The 16,143-nt window shown below is 41.6% G+C and overlaps 1 protein-coding gene across 4 annotated transcripts in view; it reads left to right on the top strand.

The window, feature by feature from the left end:
* The window catches only part of abl1 (c-abl oncogene 1, non-receptor tyrosine kinase), a 38,011-nt gene that overhangs the window by 7,469 nt on the left and 14,399 nt on the right, over nt 1–16,143 (top strand). For 2 of the 4 annotated variants that reach the window (XM_034095740.2, XM_034095739.2), the window contains exon 1: nt 12,895–13,717. The exons of the other annotated variants lie outside the window; for them this stretch is intronic. In XM_034095740.2, the coding sequence (XP_033951631.1) occupies nt 13,633–13,717 (85 nt within the window). In that variant the 5' untranslated portion in view covers nt 12,895–13,632. Of the gene's footprint in view, nt 1–12,894; nt 13,718–16,143 lie in introns of those variants that run through there. 4 annotated transcript variants of the gene reach the window in all.

Below are 16,143 nucleotides of genomic sequence, written 5' to 3'. Positions count from 1 at the left end.
ATAGTAGATTAACTACATTATTCAAAAGTGTACAGTAACTTACAATAACACGGGAATAATAAACTGAGTGCTCCCCCTCTCCTGACAGCCCGTCAGTATCATGCAGCTCGTGGATCCAGTAATGAGTGACCCGACAGTAAAACTAAACATATCTATAACTAGTTACGGTAGTTTGAGAGGTCATTAAAATAGCTACGTGTGCTATTCTAACCTGGTGTGTGTTTTGTTCCGCTCACCGCTGCATGTGATCATGCAGAGCTGCGTGTCGACTCGTCAGCACAGCAGCTGATCTCTCTCTCCCGTCAGATTAGACTTCACTCGGGTTTATGTCCATATCGATCAGATCTAGCTAGTTCTAGCTAATGATATGACTACCTGCTTATTAAAAGACACCTAAACAATAAGCGTCGCTATGCAACCGGGTGAGGCCGCAAAGTATAGCGCAGCATTATGCATTTGTTTACATGCCCACCGGAACCCAGAGGCATTACCAACAGATCAACGCACAATCAACCCATACAGGACATCTCTTTCTCCACATTAAGTGTTAGACATTATAATTGACTATTCTTGTCTGTCACATAAATGGCGCAAGTTGCGCAACTGATGTGGTATTGCGCTAAGCGGAAATTATTTTGAACGGACACTTTGACCGGAGAGATTTAGATTTGCCGGTCTTCAGCATATTTTACCCGTCGTAGTCCGGTAATTACCGGCTAACGGGAACTCTGCCCCGTGGGGTCAAAATGATCACAAGAACGGTGAGCAAAAATCCCAGAACCACACGGGGGGGAACTAGTCAATGACCTGCAGAGAGCTGGGACCAAAGTAACAAAGGCTACCATCAGTAACACACTACCTCGCCAGGGACTCAAATCCTGCAGTGCCAGACGTGTCCCCCTGCTTAAGCCAGTACATGTCCAGGCCCATCTGAAGTTTGCTCGAGAGCATTTAGATCAGGGGTACTCAAATACAAATCTTAAAGGTCCACATTTTTTTTTTCAATAAGACAAAGGTCCGTTTATTACGGTCATTTAAACCTTTAAACAATTGCAACAAGATTCTTAACACGAGGTTGCAAAAACAAAAATAATCTTTTCATTGTGAGCTGCACAATTATGAATAAAGGCAGCTGCACCCTCTTTCATTCAGCATTCCCATTATTGCTTTATAAATGTCTTGCCCCCTTGTGTGTCCACTGAGGTTTGTCAGGCCCAACACATCTTCAACAAAATCTCCCTTTGCCTCATCATAAAAAGTCACAAACACCAGCAACTGAGCATTGTCAGTGGTGTCAGTGGACTCATCCACAGCTAAGGAAATGCACTGTGCATTTTTTATTCCATCACAAAGCTGATTAATCAAATCACCAGCCAGTATGTATGTTCTTCTGGTTGCTGTGGAATCTGAGAGGGGGAGTTGCTTGATTTGACCTGTTATTTTCTCTTTTTGTTTGTCTTCAAACATGGTCTCCATCACTTCAGTCATGCATTCTTTTATACTTCAGTTATTATCCAGTGGAATGTCCTTACCTACTGGCCTAGTTAAATCAAAGTGGTTACTTTTTGTTGGCTGGGCAGTGTAGTTTTACACACCGTCTTATTTTACTTTCTCAGGACTTAAAACTGTAGGCAGACCCCCCACAAAAAACTGTAGGCAGACCCCCACAAAGAAAACTAAATATTTACACACGTAAGGTCATCATCTTAACAGTTTTGTATGCTCATCCGTGAGCAGAGCATCAAGTTGACATGTCTATTATAGCTGAATGCGGCGATTGCCATTTTGTTCAGCAAAACGCCTCACAAACTTATTAAGATCAAAGTTTTAGTCTGTTTTGATTCAATGCTGAGTACAGCCGCAAATACCTCATTCCTTCAGTACTTGGGTCTGAATCATAGGTCTGAATCAAGCGGCAAACTCTGGGGAAGAGCCGGGACGCCAATACGGAAGTGCCACACACTGCAGTTCATCTAGTGGCCAGTAGGAGCAGGCTGCAGAAGGGAGAAATGTCCATAGACACCCATGTTAAAATGCCCAACTTTACAGCAGAAATAAACATGTTTACATCGTGGTTCAAAAAACCATATTCTCTGTATAGTGAGATTCCCCCTTCATGACTACTGTGTGGGGGGTGCATTTTTTCTCAACTCATCTGTTTAATTAATATTAAGTCTTAAAGCTTTTGCATAAATTAGGGCATGGTCACTTTGATGGACACGTACATGCCTCACTGTCGGCTAACAGCAACTTGTCCACTCTGCTAGGCTACAACCATAGAGGCTACAACGTTAGTTAGTTGTAGTTACTGTACTTGACTCTTTAGCCGTGTTCGTGGTGATTGTGCCTTTTAGGGAATATTGTTACAAATACCAGACAATTAAAATGTTGTGCTGTGCGCTTGAATGTACTAACAGAACTTCCAAGAAGTCTAAAATTATAATATTATACATGTTAACCCCGTTCGCAGGTGTTTGTGTGCTTGGTAGCTTAGCTTGCTACTTATTAGCCAGCTAAGGACGTAACCCTTTATTCATACATAGCCAGCTAAGGACGTAACCCTTTATACATACATATACATTTTAGTTTATGATTCAGCCTTGGGTAAGACTTTTATAGTCTATGGCTATGAAGCCCATAATGCTAAACGGGAGCAAATGTTAATGGGGGACCCAATTATCCCAGTGGTGGCCGCCGGAGCTAACGGAGCCGCAGGGGGCTAGCTCCAGCCGTTAGGTCCGGGCGGTGGAGTCAGTCTTTTCTCAACGTGTGAATGACAAGCATTAAGAATAACAAAATATAGCTAATTCTCTTGCAGATTGTCTCATTTGATTATGAATGTAACGTTTATATAGGGGAACTACACTGTTAGCAGTAACTTGGTATGCATGTATTTCATGTTAGCTTAGCTTCTTAGCCTGAGCTAGCTCTGTTTACTTCCAGTTCGGAGGCAGCAGGTCCCGCCTCGGCTCCGCCTCTTTGCCCTTATTTGGAGCAGGCGGGATTAGACTATGACGTCACAGTCGAGCCGTTAGTGGCCGACTCCGCCTACTAAGGGCTTCTCGGCAACTCTGCAGAATCCTATGGGTGACGTCACGGACACTATGTCCATTTATATATACAGTCTATGGTCTGAATGCTTCTCGTTTTGCACCGTCCCGTTGAAATGAAATCGCCGCCAATCATATTTCCACGCTCGCGCCAGGGCCGGGGGAGGGGTTACAAGATGTGCGTCTTGTGCTGCATTCACTTGCACTCGGACATTAGAGACTTTCTCTCATAAATGTCCGATGAGCCACAACTTTTCTTTCAAAACAAAGCTGCCAACTGGGGTGGCAGCTGGGGTGGCAAGGCATATACCATATACCATGCCACCCCGGTAGGTGAAACTATAGGCTACTAGCTACAGTACAGATGCAACTAGATGAGCTGTTAACTCTCGCTCTGACTCTTTTTTTAAACTCTCGCTCTGACTCAGACAAGTTGAAAGACGACACACGCATTTTTCCTACCAGCATTCCGCGAAGACCTGCCCTACTGTGCCTTTGATTCGCAGACTGTTGGTGGGGGGAAAAAACGCTGACGGGATGCTGAATGTGATTGGACCAATGCGTTGACAGACACACACAGACAGTGGAACAGTCGGACATGCAGAGCGCTGTTTGCAGTGGACATTAGGGGTGTTGAAAATAATCGTTTCTACGATGCATTGCGATGCGGACGTGGACGATTCGGTATCGATGCAGTGACGGACGATCACTCACCGTCTCCTCTGTTCCTCCAAACCCCGCCCCCTCCCTGAAAATAATGAGTGACAGGCTGATAGTGACCCGATGGACACTTTATTATTCACTTAATCACTGAGATATAATGAAGCTAATTTAATCTCATACATTCATGGGATTTATGTAACAGTAAGACAGAATGTAAGTGTGCACCCACATGCAGTATTTTTGTTTGTATATGCTGTTGTAAATACTCCTGTTGTCTGCTGTGTTCAGACTCAAGTCCTGTGTGTGATGCCACATTCAGGACATTCAGTGTCCTTTTTTTAACAGAAGACCCGTTGCTAGAAGCTGCAGCTAGACTGCAGAAGCATTATTTCACACAACTTCACACACAGATATAGGGAGGCTAGACCTATACAATTCATTTATTTTGGTTTATAAATTAATGTCAAGACATTTATGTTATTGATTTCTGAAGCACTTTCTAAATAATTAAAAGAGAGTTCATATGTATTTACTGCATGTATGCATTGATGAAAAATAAGCCATGTGCAGTAATATAGAAAATTGAGGATGCAACACATTGGTATGAATCGTGATGCATCGGGATATCGAATTGAATCTAATCGTAATCGAATCGTGAGACCAGTGAAGATGCACAGCCCTAGTGGACATAGCGGAGAATTTTGACTCATTGTGTTGTGGCGATGTCTCGCAGATAACACAGATGATACAGATAATACAGATAATACATATGAAAAGTATCATTTGCTCAGAGTCCAGAGACAGTTGTGGTTCGGTCCCGACCCGGCACTTTGAGGATGCCTGATTTAGATGATCCAGAAGAGGATTGGGAGAATGTCATATGGTCAGATGAAACCAAAATAGAACTTTTTGGTAAAAACTCAACTAGACGTGTTTGGAGGAGAAAGAATGCTGAGTTGCATCCAAAGAACACCATACCTACTGTGAAACATGGGGGTGGAAACATCATGCTTTGGGGCTGTTTTTCTGCAAAGGGACCAGGACGACTGATCTATGTAAAGGAAAGAATGAATGGGGCCATGTATCGTGAGATTTTGAGTGACAACCTCCTTCCATCAGCAAGGGCATTGAAGATGAAACGTGGCTGGGTCTTTCAGCATGACAATGATCCCAAACACACCGCCCGGGCAACGAAAGAGTGGCTTCGTAAGAAGCAATTCAAGGTCCTGGAGTGGCCTAGCCAGTCTCCAGATCTCAACCCCATAGAAAATCTTTGGAGGGAGTTGAAAGTCCGTGTTGCCCAGCGACAGCCCCAAAACATCACTGCTCTAGAGGAGATCTGCATGGAGGAATGGGACAAAATACCAACAACAGTGTGTGAAAACCTTGTGAAGACTTACAGAAAACGTTTGACCTCTGTCATTGCCAACAAAGGGTATATAACAAAGTATTGAGATGAACTTTTGTTATTGACCAAATACTTATTTTCCACCATAATTTGCAAATAGATTCTTTAAAAATCAGACAATGTGATTTTCTGGATTTTTTTCTTTTTTTTCTTTCTTCTCATTTTGTCTATGATAGTTGAGGTATACCTAGGATGAAAATTACAGGCCTCTCATCTTTTTAAGTGGGAGAACTTGCACAATTGGTGGCTGACTAAATACTTGTTTGCCCCACTGTATAACCTTGACGTTTGCCACAGAAAACAAGAGACAGATTCATCTATTTTGTTCGTCTTATTATAGTCCTATCAAGACAAGACTGGTTAACACTGAGGAGGCACAATTATGAACGTTTTTCAACTGTGCTAATGACAACTAGGTCTTTTGAAGCTAAAGCTACATTAGTCATTGTGATAAATAGATTCATACGTTCGAAACCAATGTATTATAAGACTGGAATGGACGAATGCTTTGCAAATGATGTGTCGATTTTGTTTGTTGTGGCAGTATTTTATATTGATTGCTGCCGTCCATGGTAGACATTTCAATTTTTTTATTTGAAGCAAAAGAAGAGGGGATACTGACATTATGCCCTGAAACTAAAGCAGCTTATTGGCATTCAGCATTGTTTATGGTATTATTTGTACCTCTGCTCTTTCTACTGTGACATGTCAACATGTTGCTCATTAAAGAGGCCTATTGTCCAAAATGGCACCCTGTATGATGGGTGTTATGGAAATCTTAGACCCAGTCAATACTGTGGAGATACATGAGTCAGAATGATCAAACAATAAATGGTGAAACAGACAGAGTTGTCTTTCTGGTTAAACCCCAATAGCTTCCTGTCCTAATGCTTCTTCATCCTCTGCCTCTCTGCATGTGATCTGTTGCACCAGAGGGGTGTTGAGTAATATTACCCATTTTACACAGAGAAAGAGAGAGAGAGTTGAACATAGGGCAAGCCACAGCAGTGGAGTGAAGAATGCGACCTCTTGTGCATTCCTCCCTCAAATAACTGGTGCAATCCCCTTCCCTCCCTCCCTTCTTTCTTCTAATGTTCTTCCTTCCTTTTTGTGTCTTTCTTTCCCTTTGTCTGTCTGTCTGTCTCTCTCTCTCTCTCTCTCTCTCTCTCTCTCTCTCTCTCTCTCTCTCTCTCTTTGTCTTTGTCTTGCTCTCATTTTAAGGCCTTTTTATGTGCATTTTACATTTCCTAGAACAGTTTTATAGACATGGGAAACAATAGCAAAAACTAGCAACAGGCTACAAGAATGAAAATCAGCAGACAATGGAGCACAGAAAAACACTATACAACAGTAAACAATGTAAGCAGCAAGCGTTGGTCACAATGTTTTAGAGGATTTTAAGCAGAATGAATTCATGTGATTATGGTTACATGGGTGTTATGACGTTTTAAATCATTGTTCTGCTATCATCAAGTAGTGGATGCTATGACTGGTTGAAATCTAGCTGCCCTGTGTTAGCTGTGATGTTGCATTATACTGTACGTGTACTCTGTTTTACAAAAGAATGTGTATCAAATGGTGCGTAGTAAACTTGGATACATGTGCTAGGTTATTCCACAAAATAAAAAAGAAGCACAATACCTGTTTATCTTGTTTTGATAATATTTTACAGTTTAGAAACGAATATAAACATGTTCAAATAAACTTTTAAATAGGAAAAACTGAGAAATGATCGTCTACTTGTAATGAAGTTAGCTTGAGGAGGGGGAAAATCCAAAATGCAAACAAGTAAGAAAAAGAACAAGGTAAAACAAAAGTGTAAAACCAGGGTTTCTCCATATACATAAGGTACAGTGTTTTGTGCAGAACAATGGAAAGTGTAAGCATATCTGCTAAGAACAAACAGTCCTGTTGAGTCATCCACTCTCACCCTGGATTTTGTTATTTGGATTCACTTCAGTGTGTGCAACAGTGTTGATGTTATGCAATCCAGGCTTGTGATAGCCCAGTTTCTGACAAGAAAATACTTAATGTTTATTAAGAACTCTTGTATACGTTTATTATTTGGATAAACTGATGCATTCTTTAAAATGTGGCTAGTTTTTTTTTTTAATGTACATTTTCTTCGCATGCATTGTCAATCCTAACCTCCAGTCAGAACAATAAGAGGCCGACCGGACGACGACGTGCACTTCCGCTTTCTCTTTGCTGTTTATCCTTCCATCCTACACATATACCATATATACATTAGGGCTGTGCAATTTAATCGATCCTGCGATATATATCGATATTTAGTTTTCCGAGAAAGTATCGATATTTCAGCCACGGGTATCGATACATTAAGTCTGATAACTGTGTATGTTATTCTCGCGTCCAGGAGAGAAGCTTTAAAAAGGAGACTAATTGAGTCTCTGAGAATGTTCAAATGTATACTTTAATTAATAAAAAGCGCGGTAATGTTACAAGCAGAAGATGGTTCAGTCAGAAAAACAGCTGTGTTCTGGCTCTCGTGAGCGAAGGGAAGAGAGCGAGCTCCACCTTTCCAGCTGTTAAATATCCTCTGCTGACTCCTCCCTGTGTGCCGGTTGGCGCTGCTGGGGGCCGGCCCTCCACGTCTCCAATGTTCGTTGTTGCGCATTACAGAGGATTCAGACATTGTACATTAAATATATAACTAAACACGCCTTTTCTCCTCCTTATCTCTTTCATGACTTTTCATTTAATACATTTTAAACGCTGTAATCAATACTCCAAAAATACCTCACGGCTGGTATCATTTCCGGTAGTTCCGAATGTTGTCTCATGCTACCCACGTCTGTAAACAAACGTATTCAAATAAACTGTACCTTCATTTAATATTCAGCAATAATAATATCTCGACGTCTATAGTTGTAGTGTTGAAATCAGTAGGTTTCGGTGTGCAACACCCTGTGTCATATCGCTACTAAATTCACCTCTATAGGAAATGGTATATTAGCCACATGCTAAATGCTAACCGGAGATGAAGGATTTTCAGAATAAAAGCTTAACAACTGGTTGTGCACAAGAACTTCTGGTTTTTCAGTATAAAACAGCATTTAAACTGACGGTATGTTTATGGTACTTTATGCCATCAAAACATTGATTTTAATTTCTAACAAGTCCCATTCGAATCCCCCGTGTTCCGCCACCTGCTGCACCTTTTAATTGTCCATTGTGATACTGCACTTTTCAGCTACAGTTTGCACTTTCAATAAATGAAACTAATTTTCTCACCACATCTTTTGATTCATTTTGTCCAGCATTTGCAAGCTGTAGACTCTCTGTCAGAGCCATATATTGTATAATTGATGCTTTCAGTTTTCAGTTGAATTAATTCAATCCAAGTCAATGGAACACTCACAAGATGTCACCAAAATCACACTGTCCCTTTAAAATCTTTCAGAAAATGATATAAGTGTATCGAATTATATCGAATCGTATCGTTGGCTGAATATCGTGATCTATATCGTATCGTTGGCTGAATATCGTGTATCGTGAGATTAGTGTATCGCTACAGCCCTAATATACATACAATACATACAACAACAACAACAACAACAACAACAACAACACTCACATGCATACGGAGAACCTCCAAGTTGGGTTAGGAATGCAGAGCAGCAGCTCTTCACCTCGCGGGTCACTGCACACACACACTCACACACACACACAGAAAAACACCCCCTGTTCCTTTCTCCATGCCTGAGCAGGCAGCCACAGCTGTTGTTTTCTCTTCAGACAACCTGCTACCTAGGATGCCAGCTCTGTCTTTGGTGAAACACTTCAGCCTTTTATGGGCCCTCTTGGTCAGAGAGCTTCCCCACGCAGATTACAGGATACAAGTCCAAAGAGACATTTGCCTTCTTTGAGAAAGCAGGACACCCTATCCACCTAGACATCACCCGGTCAGATGCATTATTTTGTGTTTTCTTCTGCTCACACTCCAGTCCATACAGTACTGGTATGCTGTCTTGTGCCTTTGTGTTGTGTTAAGCTTCTCTTCATAGCGCTTTAAGAGGAGGCCTGCTATGCTAGCTGCATCTGGATCCACTTAAACACAATAAAGAACCGAAGCAGCTCCACTGCTGCGGCCCGAGAGCCTCATAGAGTCACTCCTCTATGTATCTGTTTCTGTTTGCACCCCAATGGACATACAGACAAATGGGGTCTTTCCACATGCATCTTGATAACATCTCAAAGACATTTAAGGTTGATGGTCTATAAAAACAGACTCTCTTCCCTGTGTACTGTGTCTGTCTGCTCTTATTAAGGTGTAATCTGTGTATGCTGTTGAATCGATGAATAACACCCAAGGTGATAGCATTAGCTTTAGCACTAGCTGTCTCTTTCGATGGCTGTAGGATTGCAAACCCAAAGTCCTACGCCTTTTCTTTTCTGCTTTCTCTTTCCCTCCTGAAACAGTTTGGCTCTCCTTGTCTGCACACTCATAAAACAATGGAATATAAAAACGTTGTCTTTCATTCCAGCTCACAAATTGAGTTGTTAAATTCTGAAAATGTCTGGATTAGCACCCTCTCTTCTCACACACACAGGTTGCTATTCCTGAGTAGACCTCATTTGTCTGGGCACTCTTTCGCCTTCTTAATTTCCGCCCTTCAACACGATGATTAGTGCAGCATTTGATTCCTGGCAAGTGATGAATAGCTGTGTGCATTTGACCTGGCTTTCTGTTTTCTCAAAGAATGGAATTTAAACTCTCGTCTAGCATGCATACATTTCTATTCTCTGCAGGTTTGAATATTTTTTGGCACTGCATACTTTTGTCTGGGCCTACAGCCGTCTATCGTGTGGAGAAATGAGCAAAGGCTCTGCTTAGTCACCTGGTTTGTGTTGCCCTATGTTGTGTCCATGATCAAATTGTTCCTCCAGTCCTGTTCCAATAGGTCGTCTGGGTTTACCTCCCTCTGTCTCCGCTGTGCGTGCTAGCAGACCTTCCCCGGGTGTCTGTATAGAAGATTGTTGTAAAGCTGAGCTGACAGTGGATTGTTAACGAGTCACCTCAAATGAGCAGGATTTGGCGAGAGAGTGTCTATGAGAACAGATACGCAAAAGCATGCACATAAAGTGGATTTCATCATAAAATGTGTTTAATGGCCTTTGGGTCAGTTACAGTGTTTCCATGTAAAATACAGTTGGAAAACCGCTCTTGAAAAACCCAGAGAGAATTGGCGTAGAGAACGTTGTTTGCATTTTCTCTTCACAATAGGCTTAATATATTAAAACCATTGCATGATTGCTTCTATGTTTGATTTAGTGTTGTCCACATTAGTAACATATTACCACCTCAGGGTGACGCTAGTGCCGTTCACCTTGAACCGAAGCAGCCGACGTTTTGTTTTTAAGTGTGCTCTCTCCCTGTGGACAACACTAAGTGGAGAATTATGTCCAAAGCCCTTAACCTCATGTGCGGGACTGCACGCCTCTGACACCCTGGCTGCATTCTCCAGAGGGCCCTGAGTAAACAGCCACATGTGCACACACACTCACTAACATACCTGGTTCTTGAGTGTCTGATATTTAAGTACGCTGGACTGTTACATATTGCTGCGACTGCTGGGTTTAGGCAATGTGCAATTCAGAATTTGCTACTATTATAAACCTAACTCTGGCTTACATTTGTTATATTATAAGGGAATTTGATGAGGGTTTGTATGACTGGAGTGGGTCGGACAGTGCTCGAATATCAGTCGTATTGAAATGTAGCCTAAAGACAATATCTTCTTACCAAGCATGCATTTATCATACAAGTGGAATGTTCCCTCATTGCCTTGCCACATGTCAAAAATGTTCATAGCAGATGTCAGTAGCATTTAATCCTGTGATCATATGAATTATTTGGTGGCATTGTCGCTCAGGGAGTTCTGGTTAAAATGCAAAGTGTAAAAGTAATGCCTAGTTCATAATTGATTGTTAGGATTTCATATATGATGAAATGGTTATGTGACTTGTCAAATATGGAAAATATTGATTCATGCTAACATTATTTAAATGCTATAACACCATTATAGTTTGAATTGTTACACAGTTGCTGCCTCAGAGTTTGGGTATTCAACCTTTTCTCTGGAATCAGAAAAGCAGGAGGGGGTACTTCTTAAGGAAAAGGGCCAAAATCCATCCCGTGGGTGGATGTACGTCAGCTAACTGTTAACATACACGGCCCCGGATTATAAAACACGAGCGAGCAATTCTCCTATGAGCTCACTTCCAAACCATGTGCTTCATGTTTCTCCATCTGCAACCTTTTTTCCCTCTCTCCTCCTCCTCCATTTTTTTTTTTTTATAGCCCCTCTCCTCTTTCCTTCATCCTCTCATCTCCTCAACACTTTGTGACTGCGGTGAGTTAATGGGCCTTTCTCAGAATTTGAGGAAGACTGCATTTCTTCTTAATTGGCTTTTGGGGTAGTGCACGAGAGGAACACAAATGTTTGCCATACCAGCACTGCAGTGATGATGGAGGGCTTGGTGCCATGTGACTGGATGTTCACAACATTGAGGTAATTTTTTGCAAGGCGACTGATACTGAGCTATGTGTATGAATACCCATAGATGCTAATAAAACAGTAACATAATTACTTCCCACACCAAGCAGACAAGCATGGGTAATTGATGTGTTTAGCGAGCCCATGTCAAGTCTGTAATGTCCCCGTTGATTTACAGTCTTTTGGATTCCTCACAGTTCAAAATATAAATCTTAATATTGTCCGCTAACTATCTATTTAGAAAAGGTTCAGAGGACCTTTTTCAAACTCTATGCCTTTCTTCAATTATTGGACCTTTCTGAATGTAAGAAGTGTCCTATAAAACAAGCATTTTAATGATATTTAAAAAAATCTGAGTACATGCCAAGCCATTATCAAACTTGTTCATAAATGTATGGCAATGTAAGACTAGCTCATTGCTCTGACACATATGACCTTTTAAACAAAATGTATTCCCCCCCCTTTATACTCTACTTTCCTAAGATGTCTCCTTGTCTTATCTGTTGTACACACATTAGCTTGACTTCAGAAACATGTACTGTACCAGTAAAATTGTTTCGGACAAAAATGGATACTTGGATGAATACTAAGATGTCCCTAGTAACACTTAATGTTTCAAGATGTAAACAAAAACTGTTAAAGCTATTGACCCTTGTTATTAGTCCATTCTGCACTCCGTCATTGGAAATTCCAAGGACCAGGTCAGCCAGTGATCTGGTTTGGCACTCGTGCTATTTGTGTCATCGAGCCGGCTTCCCATCAGTATTTATTCATCCCTTTGACTGGGCTTCTTATCTCTGGGTCATGTTTGTTAGTGAATGGAACAATATCTATCAGACAGTCTGTGAAACTGCTTTTTTAGTGGTTTCAATCTTCAGTGGACGGACAGCCAACAATACTATAACACAAAATAACAATATCCTGATAAATCAACATAAGCATATATTGCTTTCTTGGTATGCATGTACAATTTGAGATGCAACAGTAGAGTGCTTATGGTTATACTTTCCTTTCTTTCTCTTGATTGACAGCTTTAGCTACATCAACAACCCAGTCATGTTCCTCCAGAACTGCATTTCTTCAACCTGTAAACATTTCTGAATGATGAGAGGGGAAAAGTGTAGTCAAAAAGAAGAGCGAGCAGAGAAAGAGGGGGGAGGGGGGTGAACAAGTTGGAGGAGGGGCTTCTTGTAATCATCTCATGACTTCAACAGAAGGGAAGAACTTTTTTTTTCTTGGGTCCATACTGAAACAAAACTCCAATCAAAGTTTCATATAAGACCTCTGCAGGACTTGTTCCATTTGTTAGTATGAATTTAAGGCAACGGTGTGCTCTTGTTTATATTCCTCTTGGAGAGTGCTTGTGTATGTGGAAGCGGTCTCTCCCTCTCATTGTGTGTGCTGCTGCTGGAGGTGGGAGGGCTCAGCTGATGTCATTGAGTGCAGCGGGCTGAGCCTGAAAGAGGCCCTTTGTTGGCAGCTGTAGCAGGAGTAGTCCCTGTGCCTCAGAAACACACTCACACAGGGGACCGGAGCGAGGAATGGCACCGAGCAGACTGCCCTACTGCCCACTCAACTGACACATCTACATCTGGAGCAAGCTTTCGGACCAAACCCATGCTTTTGGAGAGCCGTTTTACCCTCCAACAAAGTGGAGCTAACCAAGAGCCCAAAAGCCAAAGAGGGAGAAAAAAAACATGGAGACGCTCAGAAGAGAAAGTTGATAGACTTTGCCGGACAGCGGACTCTGCTTTTTCTGTTTCGGCAAGGAGTGAAGAGAAAAGATGATTAACACTTTCTGAGAGGACTGAAGAAAAGAAAAGCAGTGTATTTGAACACCTACTTTCCCTTGGTGCCGTTTTCCTTTTTTCAGTTTAACTCTTGCGTTTGAACATTTCCTTTTGTTGGACACATGTAGAGGCAGAGCGTTCGAGGGACCTCTGATTTGAACAAGCAACAACATTTTCAAGCGGGAAGGGAAAGAAAGCAAATGAAAATGTTGGAGATATGCCTGAAATTGGTGGGGTGTAAATCTAAGAAGGGCCTCTCGTCCTCCTCCAGCTGTTACTTGGAAGGTAAGAAAACGTTGTGCGAGTTGAAAGGGTTGTTCTTTTAGCTCGGGCCGTGATTTGAAAGTTTACTTTGGAGAAGTATAAACAAAAGGTAAAGTGGAGATGTCACACAGAAAGAAGAGGCTCAACAATGATTTCTGCACAGTGGAAACAGAAGAATGGGGAGGGGAAAGCAGAGAGTGAGCACAGGGGAGGGTGAGGGAGGCCAGACACACTGGCTAGCTGAAGAGGAAAGAAGTGGAAAAAGAGACGGAGAAGAGAATACAAGGAAATCTGACTCCTGCTCATGTCCCACTTAACTCTTGTTTATGAGGAGAGGGGATCTAATCTCAATCTGCGCTTTCCTTTTCAGTTCTCCATGTTCCACTACTTGGATCTTTAGTCTTTAGATAAAGTAGATCTATATACTCCACACACTCTTTGTAGTACGCACACTAGCAATTTCTTATTTTCCATTACTTCTAATTACACAGTGCTGGTCACAGTTAAAGTGGGTAATTGATTCGCCCGTGATGTATAAAGGGGACACAAGGGGAGTTTGAAGAAATCCAGGAACATCCAGTCTGTTCATGATCAACATAGTAATTGATTGGCAAAGGAAGACTCTGTGAAGACTTGTGTGCCAAAGATTGCGCAACCTCATGATTTAATGGAGTTAATAGTCCTGGTACGCTCCCCACTGAAGTGGATGACAGTGATAAAGAGCCTCTCATTTCCAGACCTTATGGTACAAGGCACTGCAAATCTCATGCTAAGATGTTCCACCCCAAACTAAAACCTTTCCATCAGAGCCGAAGGCCTAATTTTTATTTATATCAACGTTCGCCATTTGACGTGATCAGAATGGCATACAAGCAGGGTAATGCAACTTTTTACGACACTTTTGTTGTTATGCTAAATTATGAAAATGGTGGTTGTAAAGTTTAGTTGGCTCCATTTGGCTCTGGTCTGTTCATCCGTTTACAAATGTCCCTTAATGGATAGAGCCATTTCAAATGTAACGTGAATTTGTTTCCCTTGTCTCGAAACTCCCTTCTCCACATCCTAGGACTCAGGTGATGCAAGAGAAGATTGTAGATGTTCTCTCTCATCCCTCAGAAATATGTGAGTTAGGCCTAGAAATGACATAATGGAAAGGGATCACACTGCTATATACATTCATGGGTTTTAGACCCAGACTGTCGGTTTCTTTTCTACCTGGTATTTAGTTATATTTCCCTTTTTTAATCCAAGGTGTAAATCAGCTTATTTAGGATGACTGGAATCAAAGCTACCAGGGCTCTTTTGGTCTCTGGCACTAAATGAAGCCAGAAATCATTTTTGTTTTTGTTTCTTTTTAAAAGCTGTAGGGGTTTTGAGAAATGTCTGTCTTGCATCAGTGTGTGAGTTTGGGTGAATTCCTATTGCTTATCGCGGTGCCGTCATAGCTATGAAGTTCCAAACGTATTTAATCATTATGTTAGTTTCTTCCCAGTAATTCATGTAGGACATGCTGCAATATTCCCCACTGCAGGACTCTGGAGGACGTTGAGTCTGATTTAAAAAGCATACCTCAACCCTGGTTTTTCTTTTTCATATGTCTTCCATTTTCCTCTCTCTTTGTTGTCATGGCCGATGTGTCAGTGTGCTGTCGCCCTCTCACAAAGAGCTGTGGTATTTGTGGCCCGTAATGTGGACATGTGTGGCATGGGCTGCTCCGATGCGCTGCCCACACACTTTATGACCAGGCCAAACTCTGGACATGTGGTATGTCTTGCTGGCTTTGGTCTGCATCTTGTAAAGTGGAGCTCTTTTTCTCTTATGCTTGATCTCTGGCCTCAGTTTAAGCCTATATTCAAGAAAACATGGCCGTATTTTTCACTTTCATCATATTGCTGTTGTCTGCCTGTCAGTCTCGTATGTATAACCAAGAGATGCACTCGAATGAAAATCTCTTTTGGATGCTACTTTCTTGCCATATATTGAAAAATTAAGAGTTTGGACCCATATGCTATTTACAATTCCCAACAAACAAACTAACTATCAATGCAAATGTGCTGTCTACTGTCTCGGATAGATTGGTTTGTAATTGTATTATGATTTAAACTGTCAATATGAATGTTACTGCTTGATATGCTCATATGTTATATCTTTTGGCTTTAATCATTACATTACATGTCACTTGTTAGACGCTTTTATCCAAAGCGACTTACATACTCAATACTGTGGGCAATCCCCACAGGAGCAATCTGGGGTGAAGTGTCTTGCCCAGGGACACAACGACATGCTGACTGCAGTGGGGTTTGAACCTGTGACCCCCTGACCCCAACACCAAGGCTCTATCCACTGCACACACGCCAATAATCTAATACTTTATGACGACTAGCATATTATACTGTAGAAAGGTGACTGCTTCCCTAAGGGTCTTTTTGTGTTTCTGTATCTGCAGA

This window comes from Pseudochaenichthys georgianus, chromosome 12 (genome assembly GCF_902827115.2).
Source record: "Pseudochaenichthys georgianus chromosome 12, fPseGeo1.2, whole genome shotgun sequence".
Classification (NCBI taxonomy): domain Eukaryota; kingdom Metazoa; phylum Chordata; class Actinopteri; order Perciformes; family Channichthyidae; genus Pseudochaenichthys; species Pseudochaenichthys georgianus.
Note: the sequence above shows the minus strand (reverse complement) of the source record. Positions and strands in the feature narration are given on the sequence as shown.